Source organism: Oncorhynchus clarkii, unplaced genomic scaffold (assembly GCF_045791955.1).
Source record: "Oncorhynchus clarkii lewisi isolate Uvic-CL-2024 unplaced genomic scaffold, UVic_Ocla_1.0 unplaced_contig_11056_pilon_pilon, whole genome shotgun sequence".
Lineage (NCBI taxonomy): Eukaryota > Metazoa > Chordata > Actinopteri > Salmoniformes > Salmonidae > Oncorhynchus > Oncorhynchus clarkii.
Window position 1 is genome coordinate 2649 of NW_027259825.1, and position 19924 is coordinate 22572.

The following is a 19924-nucleotide window of genomic DNA, read 5'->3' on the forward strand; positions in this document are numbered from 1 at the left end:
GCCTGATGTTGTGATAACCATGAAGGCTCACCCTGGCCTGATGTTGTGATAACCATGGAGACTCACCCTGGCCTGATGTTGTGGTAACCATGGAGGCTCACCCTGGCCTGATGTTGTGGTAACCATGGAGGCTCACCCTGGCCTGATGTTGTGATAACCATGGAGGCTCACCCTGGCCTGATGTTGTGATAACCATGGAGGCTCACCCTGGCCTGATGTTGTGGTAACCATGGAGGCTCAACCTGGCCTGATGTTGTGGTAACCATGGAGACTCACTCTGGCCTGATGTTGTGATAACCATGGAGACTCACCCTGGCGTGATGTTGTGGTAACCATGGAGACTCACCCTGGCGTAATGTTGTGGTAACCATGGAGACTCACCCTGGCCTGATGTTGTGATAACCATGGAGGCTCACCCTGGCCTGATGTTGTGATAACCATGGAGGCTCACCCTGGCCTGATGTTGTGGTAACCATGGAGACTCACCCTGGCCTGATGTTGTGATAACCATGGAGGCTCACCCTGGCCTGATGTTGTGATACCCATGGAGGCTCACCCTGGCCTGATGTTGTGGTAACCATGGAGACTCACCCTGGCCTGATGTTGTGATAACCATGGACACTCACCCTGGTCTGATGTTGTGATAACCATGGAGGCTCACCCTGGCCTGATGTTGTGGTAACCATGGAGACTCACCCTGGCCTGATGTTGGGGTAACCATGGAGACTCACCCTGGCGTGATGTTGTGGTAACCATGGAGGCTCACCCTGGCCTGATGTTGTGGTAACCATGGAGACTCACCCTGGCCTGATGTTGTGGTAACCATGGAGGCTCACCCTGGCCCTGTTGTGATAACCATGGAGGCTCACCCTGGCCTGATGTTGTGATAACCATGGAGGCTCACCCTGGCCTGATGTTGTGGTAACCATGGAGGCTCACCTTGGCCTGATGTTGTGATAACCATAAAGGCTCACCCTGGCCTGATGTTGTGATAACCATGGAGACTCACCCTGGCCTGATGTTGTGGTAACCATGGAGGCTCACCCTGGCCTGATGTTGTGGTAACCATGGAGGCTCACCCTGGCCTGATCTTGTGATAACCATGGAGGCTCACCCTGGCCTGATGTTGTGATAACCATGGAGGCTCACCCTGGCCTGATGTTGTGGTAACCATGGAGGCTCAACCTGGCCTGATGTTGTGGTAACCATGGAGGCTCACCCTGGCCTGATGTTGTGATAACCATGGAGGCTCACTCTGGCCTGATGTTGGGGTAACCATGGAGACTCACCCTGGCGTGATGTTGTGGTAACCATGGAGACTCACCCTGGCGTGATGTTGTGGTAACCATGGAGACTCACCCTGGCCTGATGTTGTGATAACCATGGAGGCTCACCCTGGTCTGATGTTGTGGTAACCATGGAAAGGTATTGATCCTGCAGATCATCTCTAGCTGACACCATTGTTAATCCTATAGAGCTCGGCATCTTGTAGTCCTCAAACCCAGAAAATGTATGATGAAAGAATAGGGTTTGGGATAAACGTAAAAAATGGGACCCGTTTCAGGAAACTAGGCGTCTGTGGCGCGTCACTACATCACAGGAGAACCGTTTGAACGTAAACGTTTATTTTAATCAAAGTGTTTTTTGGGCAGAAATGTCTTCTGGAACATGTGACCTTTCATGTGCCTTAATAACAAACGTGCAGCTTTTTTTAACTTCTTAGTGCCAGGCCCCTTTTTCTCAGTTTCCGCCTGAATGACGTGCCCAAAGTAAACTGCCTGTTACTCAGGTCCTGGAGCCAGGATATTCATATGGTACCATTGGAAAGAAAACACTTTGAAGTTTGTAGAAGCATTAAGATAATGTAGAATAATATAATACAATAGATATGGAAGGAGAAAATCCAAAGAAAAACCAGCCAGAATATATTTTTTTGAGAGACCATGCTCTTACAATGACAAGGGCAAACTCAATTCTAGCTCCCAGGATGCAATTCCTATGTCTTCCACCGGGTGTCAGCAGTCTATGTTCAAGGTTTCAGGCCTGTAACTTCCAAAATGAATAAGAAATATCAGTTTTAGTACAGGGACACAGTCTTGGAAATTCGTGTTTGCATGCCAATGAAGACAGGACGCACCTGCTAAAATAGGTTTCCTATTGAACATACTTCTTTCCGTAAGAAATATTATAGTTGGAAGATTTTCAAAAATAAGTGAATATTTAATCGCAATTTGTGAATTTATGAAGCCTGTGCCGGTTGAAAAATATTTTGATGTGGGGCGCCGTCCTCAAACAATCGCATTGGCATGCTTTTCGCTGTAATAGCTACTGTAAATCGGACAGTGCAATTAGATTAACAAGAATTTAAGCTGTCAACCTGTATAAAACACTTATATCTACCTAAATGTTTAATATCCATCATTTGTATCATTATTTATTTGAATTGCGCGTTTTATGGGATAGCTGGCAACTTGTAAACAATTACCCATTCCTTTAAGTGAGTACTATTTTAATAGCAATATTGACCATCCTACCGATCCTCGATTTCAGCGATGTCATTTACAAAATAGCCTCCAACACTCTACTCAGCAAATTGGATGCAGTCTATCACAGTGCCATCCATTTTGTCACCAAAGCCCCATATACTACCCACAACTGTGACCTGTATGCTCTCGTCGGCTGGCCCTTGTTACATATTCGTCGCCATACCCACTGGCTCCAGGTCATCTATACGTTTTTGCTAGGTAAAGCCCCTCAGCTCACTGGTCACCATAGCAACACCCATCCGTATCACGAGCTCCAGCAGGTATACCTCACCTGTCACCCCCAAAGACAATTCCTCATTTGGTCGCCTTTCCTTCCAGTTCACTGCTGCCAATGACTGGAACGAATTGCAAAAATCACTGAAGTTGGAGACTTATATCTCCCTCACTTTAAGCACCAGCTGTCAGAGCAGCTTAATAAACAGTGTTGCATCTTTTTTGGCATTGAATTCATGTAAGGAATCTGACATCAGTAGATTTATAATCAAACACATTTATGAAGATTTTACACTATTATGGAGAGATGTACTGCTTGGATTCTTTACTGAGGATAGAAAGAAGTTGAAACTATTTTATGTAATTAATTTCATTATTCTTTTGACCAAATTTCATATTCACAAATGTACATTTACAAACAAAACATTGCATTACCTTGCAAAAATAAATTGAACATTATTTTAAGACAATTAAATACTCTGTTGTCAAAAAAGCTGTTAGATGATAAATGTGTGTACGCCCCGCCCCTTAAGGTCATTTTGTAATGTGATATTGTACCCCTTAGCCCCGCCCCCAGCCCCGCCCCTTAGCCCAAATATCCTTTGTATATTCTTTATATATACTTGTTTTCCCCATGTACTTTTTGTATTGATTTGGTGTTAATAAAATAATAATAATACAAAATAATATATATATTTTTTGTAATTCGTTGGCAGCCATATTGGATTTTCTATAAGCTGATGTCCCTGGAACAGTGATCACGTCCGTGAAGATGTCCGAGTGGCGCAGCGGTCTAAGCCACTGCATCTCAGTACAAGACGCATCACTACAGTCCCTGGATCAAATCCAGGCTGTATCACATCCGGCCATGATTGGGAGTCCCCATAGGGCATCGTCCGGTGTTGGCCGGGGTCGGCCGTCATTGTAAATAAGTATTTGTTCTGACTTGCCTGGTTAAAAAATAAAGCGTAATGAAATACGTCACGGTGTAAACGGGGCAGGCTCGCTGACAACGCGGAACTAGTAGAGGATTCACGTGATTGTCAGTCGGACATGTTTCCCCAGCGGACAACTTGTCTGGACTGCTACGATGTATTCAGCAGGAACAGAGAGTTTGATCAAACAAGCCAGGTAAGACCCGGCAGTTAGCGGTGTTCAGAACAGAGTCAAGCCGGGGAAAGGACACTGTTCTCCGCCTGCTTCTGTCCGTCGTACCCCGCTGCTGTCATGTTGTTTGGTGTTAACTTGCTCTTGTCACTGCGCAACTAACAAACCGAGTTGCAAGGTACACCGAACAAAAATATAAACGCAACCATTTCAAAGATTTTAGTGAGTTACTAGAAGGAAATCAGTCAATTTAAGTAAAATATTTTAGGCCCTAATCAATAGATGTCACATGACTGAGAATACAGATATGGATCTGTTGGTAACAGATACTTGAAAAAAAGGGGTAGGGGCGTGATTAAGAGAACCCGTCAGTCAGTATCTGTTGTGACCACAATTGTCCTCATGCAGCGCATCTCCTTCGTATGGAGTTGATCAGGCTGTTGATTGTGGAATGTTGTCCCACTCTTCAATATTACATAAAACAAATAAAATAATGGCTGTTTATTTATTTGATTTATTTCACCTTTATTTAACCAGGTAGGCCAGTTGAGAACACCTTTATTTAACCAGGTAGGCTAGTTGAGAACACCTTTATTTAACCAGGTAGGCTAGTTGAGAACACCTTTATTTAACCAGGTAGGCTAGTTGAGAACACCTTTATTTAACCAGGTAGGCTAGTTGAGAACACCTTTATTTAACCAGGTAGGCTAGTTGAGAACACCTTTATTTAACCAGGTAGGCTAGTTGAGAACACCTTTATTTAACCAGGTAGGCTAGTTGAGAACACCTTTATTTAACCAGGTAGGCTAGTTGAGAACACCTTTATTTAACCAGGTAGGCTAGTTGAGAACACCTTTATTTAACCAGGTAGGCTAGTTGAGAACACCTTTATTTAACCAGGTAGGCTAGTTGAGAACACCTTTATTTAACCAGGTAGGCTAGTTGAGAACACCTTTATTTAACCAGGTAGGCTAGTTGAGAACACCTTTATTTAACCAGGTAGGCTAGTTGAGAACACCTTTATTTAACCAGGTAGGCTAGTTGAGAACACCTTTATTTAACCAGGTAGGCTAGTTGAGAACACCTTTATTTAACCAGGTAGGCTAGTTGAGAACACCTTTATTTAACCAGGTAGGCTAGTTGAGAACACCTTTATTTAACCAGGTAGGCTAGTTGAGAACACCTTTATTTAACCAGGTAGGCTAGTTGAGAACACCTTTATTTAACCAGGTAGGCTAGTTGAGAACACCTTTATTTAACCAGGTAGGCTAGTTGAGAACAAGTTCTCATTTGCAACTGCGACCTGGCCAAGATAAAGCAAAGCAGTTCGACACACACAACAACACAGAGTTACACATGGAGTAAACAATTAACATACAGTCAATAATACAGTAGAACAAAAGAAAACAAAGTCTATATACAGTGAGTGCAAATGAGGTAAGTTAAATAAATAGGCCATGGTGGCGAAGTAATTACAATATAGCAATTAAACACTGGAATGGTAGATGTGCAGAAGATGAATGTGCAAGTAGAGATACTGGGGTGCAAAGGAGCAAGATAAATAAATACAGTATGGGATGAGGTAGGTAGATAGATGGGCTGTTTACAGATGGGCTATGTGCAGTGATCTGTGAGCTGCTCTGACAGCTGGTGCTTAAAGCTAGTGAGGGAGGTAAGAGTCTCCAGCTTCAGAGATTTTTGCAATTCGTTCCAGTCATTGGCAGCAGAGAACTGGAAGGAAAGACAGCCAAAGGAGGTGTTGGCTTTGGGGTGACCAGTGAGATATACCTCCTGGAGCGCATGCTACGAGTGGGTGCTGCTATGTTATGTATGTGGGTGCTGCTACTGTGTTATTGACTTGTTTATTGTTTACTCCATGTGTAACTCTGTGTTGCTGTCTGTTCACACTGCTATGCTTTATCTTGGCCAGGTCGCAGTTGTAAATGAGAATTTGTTCTCAACTAGCCTACCTGGTTAAATAAAGGTGATCTGGTTACCTGGTTAAATAAAGGTGATCTGGTCTACCTGGTTAAATAAAGGTGATCTGGTCTACCTGGTTAAATAAAGGTGATCTGGTCTACCTGGTTAAATAAAGGTGATCTGGTCTACCTGGTTAAATAAAGGTGAAATAAATAAATAAATATGCTGATACAATTGAGGGAGTCTTGTTTTCAGATTAGCCTTGTTAAAATCCCCAGCTACAATTGAATGCAGCCTCGGGATATGTGGTTTCCAGTTTACATAGAGTCAAATGAAGTTCGTTCAGAGCCATCAATGTGTCTGCTTGGGGGGGAATATATGCGCGCTGTGATTATAATCGAAGAGAATTCCCTTGGTAGATAATGCGGTCGACATTTGATTGTGAGGAATTCTAAGTCAGGTGAACAGAAGGACTTGAGTTCCTGTATGTTGTTATGACCACACTACGTCTCGTTGGTGTGAAGGCACCCATGTGCCTTTACGCACATAGATCAACAGAGAGTAGCTTGTAGTCGCCTTTACGCAGCTAACTTGCCAAATTATTCTGAAATTATATTAAAAAAAGAAAGATACGCTTGAAATGGGCGTGGTCTAATTGACTCAACAACCAACAAGTTTAGGTTTCTTAATAAATCAGAAAATCAACAGTTATTTCTGATAATCAAAGTTAGCTGGCTAACTCATTGACCCTGCCTTGTAGTACACCTCTCTGGAGTCGTTCACCACTGACCCGTAGATGCATGAAGGTGACGGCTGTGATGTTGTTTCCAGGGAGATCGGGGAGGAGGAGCTACAGAAGTTCTACTGCAGGATCACCAAGCAGCTGATGGGTAAAGAACACGGCCATGATGTCATCGACTCACTCCAGAGACTACACCTGATCATGGCCTCAACCAAGTACACTAGGAGGTACCCTACACCCTAAACCCTAACTGATTACACCTGATCATGGCCTCCACCTAGTACACTAGGAGGTACCCTAAACCCTACACCCTAAACCCTAACTGACTACACCTGATCATGGCCTCAACCAAGTACACTAGGAGGTACCCTACACCCTAAACCCTAACTGACTACACCTGATCATGGCCTCAACCAAGTACACTAGGAGGTACCCTACACCCTAAACCCTAACTAACTACACCTGATCATAGCCTCAACCAAGTACACTAGGAGGTACCCTACACCCTAAACCCTAACTGACTACACCTGATCATGGCCTCCACCTAGTACACTAGGAGGTACCCTACACCCTAAACCCTAACTGACTACACCTGATCATGGCCTCAACCAAGTACACTAGGAAGTACCCTACACCCTAAACCCTAACTAACTACACCTGATCATAGCCTCAACCAAGTACACTAGGAGGTACCCTACACCCTAAACCCTAACTGACTACACCTGATCATGGCCTCAACCAAGTACACTAGGAGGTACCCTAAACCCTACACCCTAAACCCTAACTGACTACACCTGATCATGGCCTCCACCTAGTACACTAGGAGGTACCCTACACCCTAAACCCTAGCACCTAGTACAGTAAGACTGTGTGTCTCTCTGGTCCTGGAGAGGGTTGCAGGTGTTGGGCTGTCATATCTGTAAAGAATGGAAGACCATAGTTGAATTTTCATGTGTTTTATAGCTGGGCTGAAACAAAAACCTGCACGCTTGCCTTCCCCATGGTATTGGGTGGTCTCAGTAGCGTGTTGTCATGGTAACCTGTGTATATGTGTTGTCCACAGGCTGCCAGTGGAGCTGCATCAGCGTCTGCTGTCGCTTTGTGTGTCTTCCTCTGTGGAGCAGCTGACTGTGTTGACCTCGGCAGTACTCAGAGAAACACTGCCCCCCTCTGGTCCGGGGCAGATCTACACCCTACATGACCACAGCCCTTTACCCAGTCATACTGCTGCTTTAATGCTGTCACAGGTACACATCCATACTGAATAGGCTAGTGGCAAGTCCCCCAAAATGTTGTTACCCGAGGTTTAACAAACCCCAACCATGTTTTTCCATATGTCTAACATCTCCCATATATGAAATGGATGTGTCAAAATATTTGACTGTAATGGTGGTTAAATTGATAAATATTGTGACACACCCCCTTAACTCATTATTTTCGGTCGGCGTTCAATACACAACAGGTGATACTGTATGGATTCTTTCCAGGCAGGACCATACAGGAATGACTGAGAGAACATTTGACTCAGAAAGTTGTGTATTGAACAGCTACCATAAAGTGAAGTTTACATTCATCATAAATATTCATATTTGATATTTTAGCATATTGTATCTGTGTGTTTACAGGTCCAAAATGCGTTAAGATATTCTAATGCTGTTTGTTTGTGTATGTAGGGCAGACGACTGACTGCTTGTATTCCTAATTTGAGCAATATCAGAGCTTTTTACACAACCATCCGTTTCATATAAGGTTGGGCTTTGTTATACCTCGGGTAGAGGTCTCTCAAAACATAAAGCCCTTTTGAAGGATTGGCCACTAGCCTGAAACTCTCTGTCTATGTCTCTGTCTGTCTCTGTCTCTTTCTCTCTGTCTCTTTCTCTCTGTCTCTTTCTCTCTGTCTCTTTCTCTCTGTCTCTTTCTCTGTCTCTTTCTCTCTGTCTCTTTCTCTCTGTCTCTTTCTCTCTGTCTCTCTCTCTTTCTCTCTGTCTCTTTCTCTCTGTCTCTGTCTCTTTCTCTCTGTCTCTGTCTCTCTGTCTCTGTCTCTCTGTCTCTGTCTCTCTCTCTTTCTCTCTGTCTCTCTGTCTGTCTCTTTCTGTCTCTTTCTCTCTGTCTCTTTGTCTCTCTCTCTGTCTCTTTCTCTCTGTCTCTTTCTGTCTCTTTCTCTCTCTGTCTCTGTCTCTTTCTCTCTCTTTCTCTCTGTCTCTTTCTCTCTGTCTCTGTGTCTCTTTCTATCTGTCTCAGGCAGGGTCTAAAGAAGACCTGTCAGCTCTCTCCTCTCTCCTCCTTCGAAGTTTGGAGGGACGACCAGCAGGCATACTCTCTCACCTTCACACTCTGCCTCTTCTCAACACCATCATCACCTACTGCCCAGAGAGCCTTACTGAAGGTAAAACGGACACAGGCGTGTATCTGTGCGTGAGAAGAGCTTGCGATTATGTGATTCTCCCTTGTTGTGTGTGTCTGTCTGTAACAGTATAACTTTAAACCGTCCCCTCGCCCATACCCGGGCGCGAACCAGGGACTCTCTGCACACATCAATAACAGTCACCCACGAAGCATCGTTACCCATCGCTCCACAAAAGCCGCGGTCCTTGCAGAGCAAGGGGAACTACTTGTTGATTCTTCACAAAAAAATACAGTTTTATATCTTTATGTTTGAAGCCTGAAATGTGGCAAAAGGTCGCAAAGTTCAAGGGGGCCGAATACTTTCGCAAGGCACTGTACTAACTACTGTGAGATGTGGTTGTCCCACCTAGCTATCTGAATATACTAACTACTGTAATATGTGGTTGTCTCACCTAGCTATCTGAATATACTAACTACTGTAATATGTGGTTGTCCACCTAGCTATCTGAAAATACTAACTACTGTCATATGTGGTTGTCCACCTAGCTATCTGAATATACTAACTACTGTAATATGTGGTTGTCCACCTAGCTATCTGAATATGAATATACTAACTACTGTGATATGTGGTTGTCCACCTAGCTATCTGAATATACTAACTACTGTAATATGTGGTTGTCCACCTAGCTATCTGAATATGAATATACTAACTACTGTGATATGTGGTTGTCTCACCTAGCTATCTGAATATACTAACTACTGTGATATGTGGTTGTCTCACCTAGCTATCTGAATATACTAACTACTGTGATATGTGGTTGTCCACCTAGCTATCTGAATATACTAACTACTGTGATATGTGGTTGTCCACCTAGCTATCTGAATATACTAACTACTGTAATATGTGGTTGTCTTAACATGTTAATGTAACTGTAAGTCTCTCTGGATAAGAACGTCTGCTAACTGACTAAAGTGTGTGTGTGTGTGTGTGTGTGTGTAGATCATGTGACCCTGCTCAGTAAGAGGCTTGTCGATTGGCTGCGCTACGCCAGCGTTCAGCAGGGAGGTGTGGCTTCGTCAGGAGGGTTTTTCACTGGCCCTCGAATACGTCAGGTGACCTCTAATAAACCAATCAAATCACTGCATATGTTTACATGCAGAACTGTAATGAAACATCTGGATGTTCTGAATGTCTTTTCTAAATGGTGTGTGGTGTGTGTGTGTGTGTGTGTGTGTGTGTGTGTGTGTGTGTGTGTGTGTAGCCGGGGCCGGTGGTGGAGCTGGACGGCTGTGTGTGTGGTGATTTCTTCACGGTGCTGTGTGTCAGCCAAGCCTTCTCAGACGACCAATGGATGAACCTCTACAGTTTCTCTCTGCTACGCCATTGGCTGATCACATACCACAATGTAACGGATGGCAACAACAGCACAGACGCAGGTGTGTGTGGGGGGGGGGTTCCATTGAGATGTGTGGATGGGAGGTTATATTAGGTTGTACCTCTGGTCTGCCAGCTCAGTCTCTCCTTCTTCCATGGTAAGGTGTCTAGCTGACTGATTGGCTGACTGGTTGGCTGGCTAGCCGACTGACTCACATACTGGCTGACTGTGTGCTGGCTGACTGTTTACTGGCTGGCTGGCTGACTGTGTGCTGGCTGACTGACTGACTGTACTGGCTGTCTAGCTGACTAATTGGCTGTCTAGCTGACTGATTGGCAGACTGATTAGCTGGCTGGCTGACTGACTACAGGCTGACTGGCTGACTACTGGCTGGCTGGCTGACTGGCTGGCTGGCTGGCTGGCTGGCTGGCTGACTACTGGCTGGCTGGCTGGCTGACTGGCTGGCTGGCTGACTACTGGCTGGCTGGCTGGCTGACTACTGACTGGCTGGCTGACTACTGGCAGGCTGACTACTGGCTGGCTGGCTGGCTGTCCAGCTGACTGATTGGCAGACTGATTAGCCGGCTGGCTGGCTGACTACAGGCTGGCTGACTACTGGCTGGCTGACTACAGGCTGGCTGGCTGACTACTGGCTGGCTGGCTGGCTGACTACTGGTTGGCTGACTACTGACTGGCTGACTACTGGCTGGCTAACTGTACTGGCTGGCTGACTACTGGCTGGCTGACTACTGGCTGGCTGGCTGACTACTGACTGTACTGGCTGGCTGACGGCTGGCTGGCTGACTACTGACTGGCTGACTACTGGCTGGCTGGCTGGCTGACTACTGGTTGGCTGGCTGACTACTGGCTGACTACTGGCTGGCTGGCTGGCTACTGGCTGGCTGACTACTGACTGGATGACTGCTGGCTGGCTGACTACTGGCTGGCTGACTACTGGCCGGCTGACTACTGGCTGGCTGACTACTGGCCGGCTGACTACTGGCCGGCTGACTACTGACTGGCTGACTTTACTGGCTGACTGGCTGACTACTGACTTTACTGGCTGGCTGGCTGACTACTGACTGGCTGACTACTGGCCGGCTGACTACTGGCCGGCTGACTACTGGCCGGCAGGCTGACTATTGGCCGGCAGGCTGACTACTGGCCGGCAGGCTGACTACTGGCCGGCTGACTACTGACTGGCTGACTTTACTGGCTGGCTGGCTGACTACTGACTGGCTGACTTTACTGGCTGGCTGGCTGACTACTGACTGGCTGACTACTGGCCGGCTGACTACTGGCCGGCTGACTACTGGCCGGCAGGCTGACTATTGGCCGGCAGGCTGACTACTGGCCGGCAGGCTGACTACTGGCTGGCTGACTGACTACTTTCTGGCTGACTACTGGCCGGCTGACTACTGGCTGGCTGACTACTGGCCGGCTGACTGTACTGGCTGGCTGACTGTACTGGCTGGCTGACTACTGACTGGCTGACTACAGGCTGGCTGACTACTGGCTGGCTGACTACTGGCTGGCTGACTACTGGCCGGCTGACTACTGGCCGGCCGACTACTGGCCGGCAGACTACTGACTGGCTGACTTTACTGGCTGGCTGGCTGACTACTGGCTGGCTGACTACTGGCTGGCTGACTACTGGCTGGCTGACTACTGGCCGGCTGACTACTGGCCGGCCGACTACTGGCCGGCAGACTACTGACTGGCTGACTTTACTGGCTGGCTGGCTGACTACTGACTGGCTGACTACTGGCTGGCTGACTACTGGCTGGCTGACTACAGGCTGGCTGACTACTGGCCGGCTGACTACTGGCCGGCTGACCACTGGCCGGCTGACTACTGGCCGGCTGACTACTGGCCGGCTGACTACTGGCCGGCTGACTACTGGCCGGCTGACTACTGACTGGCTGACTTTACTGGCTGGCTGGCTGACTACTGACTGGCTGACTACTGACTGGCTGACTACTGGCTGGCTGACTACTGGCTGGCTTACTACTGACTGGCAGGCTGACTACTGATTGGCAGGCTGACTACTGACTGGCAGGCTGACTACTGACTGGCAGGCTGACTACTGACCGGCAGGCTGACTACTGGCCGGCTGACTACTGGCCGGCTGACTACTGGCCGGCTGACTACTGGCCGGCTGACTACTGGCCGGCTGACTACTGGCCGGCTGACTACTGGCCGGCTGACTACTGGCTGGCTGACTGTACAGGCTGGCTGACTACAGGCTGGCTGACTACTGGCTGGCTGACTACAGGCTGGCTGGCTGACTACTGGCTGGCTGACTACTGGCTGTCTGACTCTCTATTAGATGGCTCAAACCTTCAGCCTACCTGTCTCTTCAAATCAACTGTTTGCATGTAAACATGTCATGGATCTGTTCCATTGGTGTTATGCTCATCTTAGTGTGTTGCTTTAACTGGTCAGTCCACCCCTGACCTCTAACCCTTGACCTCTCTGTGGCCCCAGATGACAGGTCGGAGGTGGACGGCTCTGTGGTTTCCATGGTATCAGCCACGTCGTCCTCCAGCAGACTCCTTCCTCCTAAAGAACGTCTGAGAGAGAAGAGTTTCCAGTACTGCCAACGCCTCATAGAACAGAGTGACCGCAGTATGTACCCTACACCCTAACCCCTACACTACTGCCTCATAGAACAGAGTGACCCCAATATGTACTCTATACCCTAACCCCTACACTACTGCCTCATAGAACAGAGTGACCGCAGTATGTACCCTACACCCTAACCCCTACACTACTGCCTTATAGAACAGAGTGACCGCAGTATGCACCCTACACCCTAACCCCTACACTACTGCCTTATAGAACAGAGTGACCGTAGTATGCACCCTACACCCTAACCCCTACACTACTGCCTCATAGAATAGTGACCGCAGTATGCAGCCTAACCCCTACACTACTGCCTCATAGAACAGAGTGACCCCAATATGTACCCTACACCCTAACTCCTACACTACTGCCTCATAGAACAGAGTGGCTGCAGTATGTACCCTACACCCTAACTCCTACACTACTGCCTCATAGAACAGAGTGGCTGCAGTATGTACCCTACACCCTAACTCCTACACTACTGCCTCATAGAACAGAGTGGCTGAAGTATGTACCCTACCCCCTAACCATCCAGTTGATGGTTTGGGATCAAAAGGACTCACTTAAACATCTAAAACCTGATAGAAAATTGAGAAATGATGATGACCCAGTATGGACGCTAACCCCTACACTACAGTATAGACCCTAACCCCTACACTACAGTATGGACCCTAACCCCTACACTACAGCGTGGACCCTAACCCCTACACTACAGCGTGGACCCTAACCCCTACACTACAGCGTGGACCCTAACCCCTACACTACAGTATAGACCCTAACCCCTACACTACAGTATGGACCCTAACCCCTACACTACAGCATGGACCCTAACCCCTACACTACAGCGTGGACCCTAACCCCTACACTACAGCGTGGACCCTAACCCCTACACTACAGTATAGACCCTAACCCCTACACTACAGTATGGACCCTAACCCCTACACTACAGTATGGACCCTACACTACAGCGTGGACCCTAACCCCTACACTACAGCGTGGACCCTAACCCCTACACTACAGTATGGACCCTAACCCCTACACTACAGCGTGGACCCTAACCCCTACACTACAGCGTGGACCCTAACCCCTACACTACAGTATGGACCCTAACCCCTACACTACAGTATGGACCCTAACCCCTACACTACAGCATGGACCCTAACCCCTACACTACAGTATGGACCCTAACCCCTACACTACAGCGTGGACCCTAACCCCTACACTACAGTATGGACCCTAACCCCTACACTACAGCATGGACCCTAACCCCTACACTACAGCATGGACCCTAACCCCTACACTACAGCATGGACCCTAACCCCTACACTACAGCATGGACCCTAACCCCTACACTACAGCATGGACCCTAACCCCTACACTACAGCATGGACCCTAACCCCTACACTACAGCATGGACCCTAACCCCTACACTACAGCATGGACCCTAACCCCTACACTACAGCATGGACCCTAACCCCTACACTACATCATGGACCCTAACCCCTACACTACAGCATGGACCCTAACCCCTACACTACAGTATGGACCCTACACTACAGTATGGACCCTACACTACAGTATGGACCCTAACCCCTACACTACAGTATGGACCCTAACCCCTACACTACAGCATGGACCCTAACCCCTACACTACAGCATGGACCCTAACCCCTACACTACAGTATGGACCCTACACTACAGTATGGACCCTACACTACAGTATGGACCCTAACCCCTACACTACAGCATGGACCCTAACCCCTACACTACAGCATGGACCCTAACCCCTACACTACAGTATGGACCCTACACTACAGTATGGACCCTACACTACAGCATGGACCCTAACCCCTACACTACAGCATGGACCCTAACCCCTACACTACAGTATGGACCCTAACCCCTACACTACAGTATGGACCCTAACCCCTACACTACAGTATGGACCCTAACCCCTACACTACAGTATGGACCCTAACCCCTACACTACAGTATGGACCCTAACCCCTACACTACAGTATGGACCCTAACCCCTACACTACAGTATGGACCCTACACTACAGCATGGACCCTACACTACAGTATGGACCCTAACCCCTACACTACAGTATGGACCCTAACCCCTACACTACAGTATGGACCCTAACCCCTACACTACAGTATGGACCCTACACTACAGTATGGACCCTAACCCCTACACTACAGTATGGACCCTAACCCCTACACTACAGTATGGACCCTAACCCCTACACTACAGCATGGACCCTAACCCCTACACTACAGTATGGACCCTACACTACAGCATGGACCCTAACCCCTACACTACAGTATGGACCCTACACTACAGTATGGACCCTAACCCCTACACTACAGTATGGACCCTAACCCCTACACTACAGCATGGACCCTAACCCCTACACTACAGCATGGACCCTAACCCCTACACTACAGTATGGACCCTAACCCCTACACTACAGTATGGACCCTAACCCCTACACTACAGCATGGACCCTAACCCCTACACTACAGTATGGACCCTACACTACAGTATGGACCCTAACCCCTACACTACAGTATGGACCCTAACCCCTACACTACAGTATGGACCCTAACCCCTACACTACAGTATGGACCCTAACCCCTACACTACAGTATGGACCCTACACTACAGTATGGACCCTAACCCCTACACTACAGTATGGACCCTACACTACAGTATGGACCCTAACCCCTACACTACAGTATGGACCCTAACCCCTACACTACAGCATGGACCCTAACCCCTACACTACAGCGTGGACCCTAACCCCTACACTACAGTATGGACCCTAACCCCTACACTACAGTATGGACCCTAACCCCTACACTACAGCATGGACCCTAACCCCTACACTACAGCAGGGACCCTAACCCCTACACTACAGCATGGACCCTAACCCCTACACTACAGCATGGACCCTAACCCCTACACTACAGCATGGACCCTAACCCCTACACTACAGCATGGACCCTAACCCCTACACTACAGTATGAACCCTAACCCCTACACTACAGTATGGACCCTAACCCCTACACTACAGTATGGACCCTAACCCCTACACTACAGCATGGACCCTAACCCCTACACGACTTTGACATATATTTGTTACAAATCGGTCCCCAAAATGTTTTGTGTCCCTGTGTTGAATCTGTGAATCCCAGTGTCCCTGTGTTGAATCTGTGAATCCCAGTGTCCCTGTGTTGAATCTGTAAATCCCAGTGTCCCTGTGTTGAATCTGTAAATCCCAGTGTCCCTGTGTTGAATCTGTGAATCCCAGTGTCCCTGTGTTGAATCTGTAAATCCCAGGGTCCCTGTGTTGAACAGTAAATCCCAGTGTCCCTGTGTTGAATCTGTAAATCCCAGTGTCCCTGTGTTGAATCTGTAAATCCCTGTGTTGAATCTGTGAATCCCAGTGTCCCAGTGTTGAATCTGTAAATCCCAGTGTCCCTGTGTTGAATCTGTAAGTCCCTGTGTTGAACAGTAAATCCCAGTGTCCCTGTGTTGAATCTGTAAATCCCAGTGTTGAATCTGTAAATCCCAGTGTCCCTGTGTTGAATCTGTAAATCCCTGTGTTGAATCTGTGAATCCCAGGGTCCCTGTGTTGAATCTGTAAATTCCAGTGTCCCCGTGTTTAATCTGTGAATCCCAGTGTCCCTGTGTTGAATCTGTAAATCCCAGTGTCCCAGTGTTGAATCTGTGAATCCCAGTGTCCCTGTGTTGAATCTGTAAATCCCAGTGTCCCTGTGTTGAATCTGTAAATCCCAGTGTCCCTGTGTTGAATCTGTAAATCCCAGTGTTCCTGTGTTGAATCTGTGAATCCCAGTGTCCCTGTGTTGAATCTGTGAATCCCAGGGTCCCTGTGTTGAATCTGTGAATCCCAGGGTCCCTGTGTTGAATCTGTGAATCCCAGGGTCCCTGTGTTGAATCTGTGAATCCCAGGGTCCCTGTGTTGAATCTGTGAATCCCAGTGTTGAATCTGTGAATCCCAGGGTCCCTGTGTTGAACAGTAAAGACTGTTTTCTTCTGTTTCAGAGGCGCTGAAGAGAACAGACACAGAGCTACAGAAAGCAGTGAGCTACAACTTGTCCCCTACAATCACACACAGTTATACTGCTGTAGTAACCCTGTCATACTGCTGTAGTAACCCTGTCCCCTACAATCACACAGTCATACTGCTGTAGTAACCCTGTCATACTGCTGTAGTAACCCTGTCATACTGCTGTAGTAACCCTGTCATACTGCTGTAGTAACCCTGTCATACTGCTGTAGTAACCCTGTCATACTGCTGTAGTAACCCTGTCATACTGCTGTAGTAACCCTGTTATACTGCTGTAGTAACCCTGTCATACTGCTGTAGTAACCCTGTCCTCTCTCTGCGTGCGTGTGTGTGTGTGTGTCAGTGCTTGGTGGAGGCGGTGCGTATCCTGGACGGGGTGTGTGTGGAGGATGCAGGGTGTGTGTATCGTGCGTTCCCGTGTGTTAAGTCACTGTTTGGCCGTCTGAACTCTGACCTGTCCTGCAGCAGAGTCCTCCTGCCCATCGCTCAGTTCTACCTGAACCACGGTGAGGAGGTGTGTGTGTGCACGTGTGGAGGATAGAGCTAGTGTGTACTTACTGTGTTTGTGTGTGTGTGTGTGTGTGTGTAGGGGAGACTGCAGCGGTGGACAGTGAGTGTGTGTGGAGGTGTGTGTTTGGTGTTCTCCCAGCAGAGTGTTTCAACGACCCCTATCTGGCCCACGAGACGCTGTCCTTCATCAGAGCCAATCAGCTGCAGCTCCACTCCTCTGTACCACTGTACACACACTACTTCCCTAGCCTGCTCAAGGTAACACACACTACTTCCCTATCCTGCTCAAGGTAACACACACTACTTCCCTAGCCTGCTCAAGGTAACACACACTACTTCCCTAGCCTGCTCAAGGTAACACACACTACTTCCCTAGCCTGCTCAAGGTAACACACACTACTTCCCTAGCCTGCTCAAGGTAACACACTACTTCCCTAGCCTGCTCAAGGTAATACACATTACTTCCCTAGCCTGCTCAAGGTAACACACACTACTTCCCTAGCCTGCTCAAGGTAACACACACTACTTCCCTAGCCTGCTCAAGGTAACACACACTACTTCCCTAGCCTGCTCAAGGTAACACACAACCCATTTTAACACTCCAGGCACATTATTGGCCCACCGTATTATCGTGTCTGGCTACCGGACACCTTTCAGTCTCTGATGTTTGTAGTTCTGATCTTTTTTACCACTCTTCAGATCTGCTCTTTTGCCAATAATTGTGTAAAGATCAGAATTGGTCTGCCTGTGTAAACGCAGCCTCTGTATACCTTCTAGTCTGACTGCAGTATGTGTTCTACACTGAACTAAAATAGAAACGCAACATGCAGCAATTTATAAGATTTGACTGAGTTACAGTTCATAGAAGGAAATCAGTCCATTTAAATGAATTCATTAGGCCCTAATCTATGGATTTCACATGTCTGGGCAGGGGCGGGCATAGGCCAGGCCCAGCCAATCAGAAGGAGTTTTTCCCCACAAGAGGGCTTAATTACAGACAGAAATACTCTTCAGTTTCATCAACTATCCGGGTGGTTCATAAGGAGAGAACACATAGTCAACATAGTTGGAGAGAAATAACTATCCGGGTGGTTCATAAAATTGGAGAGAAATACGTTTTTTGGGGACTTTTCTGGGATATTTTATTTCAGCTCATGAAACATGGGATCAACACTTTATTTTTGTTCAGTATAGTTTCTAGTCTGGCATCTAACGCTGGGTTCTAGTCTGGTATCTGACGCCGGGTTCTAGTTTCTGGTCTGGTATCTGACGCTGGGTTCTAGTTTCTGGTCTGGTATCTGACGCTGGGTTCTAGTCTGGTATCTGACGCTGGGTTCTAGGTTCTAGTCTGGTATCTGACGCCGGGTTCTAGTTTCTGGTCTGGTATCTGACGCTGGGTTCTAGTCTGGTATCTGACGCTGGGTTCTAGGTTCTAGTCTGGTATCTGACGCCGGGTTCTAGTTTCTGGTCTGGTATCTGATGCAGGGTTCTAGTTTCTAGTCTGGTATCTGACGCTGGGTTCTAGTTTCTAGTCTGGTATCTGACGCTGGGTTCTAGTTTCTAGTCTGGTATCTGACGCCGGGTTCTAGTTTCTGGTCTGGTATCTGACGCTGGGATCTAGTCTGGTATCTGACACTGGGTTCTAGTCTGGTATCTGACGCCGGGTTCTAGTTTCTAGTCTGGTATCTGACGCTGGGTTCTGGTCTGGTATCTGACGCCGGGTTCTAGTCTGGTATCTGACGCCGGGTTCTAGTCTGGTATCTGACGCCGGGTTCTAGTCTGGTATCTGACGCCGGATTCTAGTCTGGTATCTGACGCTGGGTTCTAGTCTGGTATCTGACGCCGGGTTCTAGGTTCTAGTCTGGTATCTGACGCCGGGTTCTTGTAGTTATTAGTTCCTAGCGTGGGACAGTCCAGGTCTTGTATCTGACTATGTGTTTTAGTTCCTAGCGTGGGACAGTCCAGGCCTGGTATCTGACTATGTGTTGTAGTTCCTAGCGTGGGACAGTCCAGGCCAGGTATCTGACTATGTGTTGTGTTGTAGTTCCTAGCGTGGGACAGTCCAGGCCTGGTATCTGACTATGTGATGTGTTGTATTTCCTAGCGTGGGACAGTCCAGGCCTGTTATCTGACTATGTTTTTTAGTTCCTAGCGTGGGACAGTCCAGGCCTGGTATCTGACTATGTGTTGTGTTGTAGTTCCTAGCGTGGGACAGTCCAGGCCTGGTATCTGACTATGTGTTGTGTTGTAGTTCCTAGCGTGGGACAGTCCAGGCCTAGTATCTGACTATGTGTTGTAGTTCCTAGCGTGGGACAGTCCAGGCCAGGTATCTGACTATGTGATGTGTTGTAGTTCCTAGCGTGGGACAGTCCAGGCCTGGTATCTGACTATGTGTTGTAGTTCCTAGCGTGGGACAGTCCAGGCCAGGTATCTGACTATGTG

At 47.8% G+C, this 19924-nt stretch overlaps 1 protein-coding gene across 1 annotated transcript; it reads left to right on the forward strand.

Annotated features, from left to right (window-relative positions):
- Positions 1-3820: 3820 nt before the first annotated feature.
- LOC139400933 (AP-5 complex subunit zeta-1-like) lies at positions 3821-19473 on the forward strand. Its single transcript, XM_071145465.1, has 11 exons — positions 3821-3890; positions 6618-6755; positions 7592-7775; positions 8770-8914; positions 9875-9987; positions 10137-10311; positions 12738-12878; positions 16948-16985; positions 17316-17478; positions 17562-17740; positions 19426-19473. The coding sequence occupies exons 1-11, from the start codon at positions 3850-3852 to the stop codon at positions 19471-19473; spliced, it is 1365 nt and encodes a 454-aa protein (XP_071001566.1). The 5' UTR covers positions 3821-3849.
- Positions 19474-19924: the final 451 nt, after the last annotated feature.

What these genes read in the sequence shown, in the direction of transcription:
- LOC139400933 (XM_071145465.1), top strand. Translation starts at nt 3,850, where the DNA reads ATGTATTCAGCAGGAACAGAGAGTTTGATCAAACAAGCCAG. An exon ending in AGTTTGATCAAACAAGCCAG is followed by an intron (nt 3,891 to 6,617) that starts GTAAGACCCGGC and finishes TGTTGTTTCCAG; the next exon opens with GGAGATCGGGGAGGAGGAGC. An exon ending in CCCAGAGAGCCTTACTGAAG is followed by an intron (nt 8,915 to 9,874) that starts GTAAAACGGACA and finishes GTGTGTGTGTAG; the next exon opens with ATCATGTGACCCTGCTCAGT.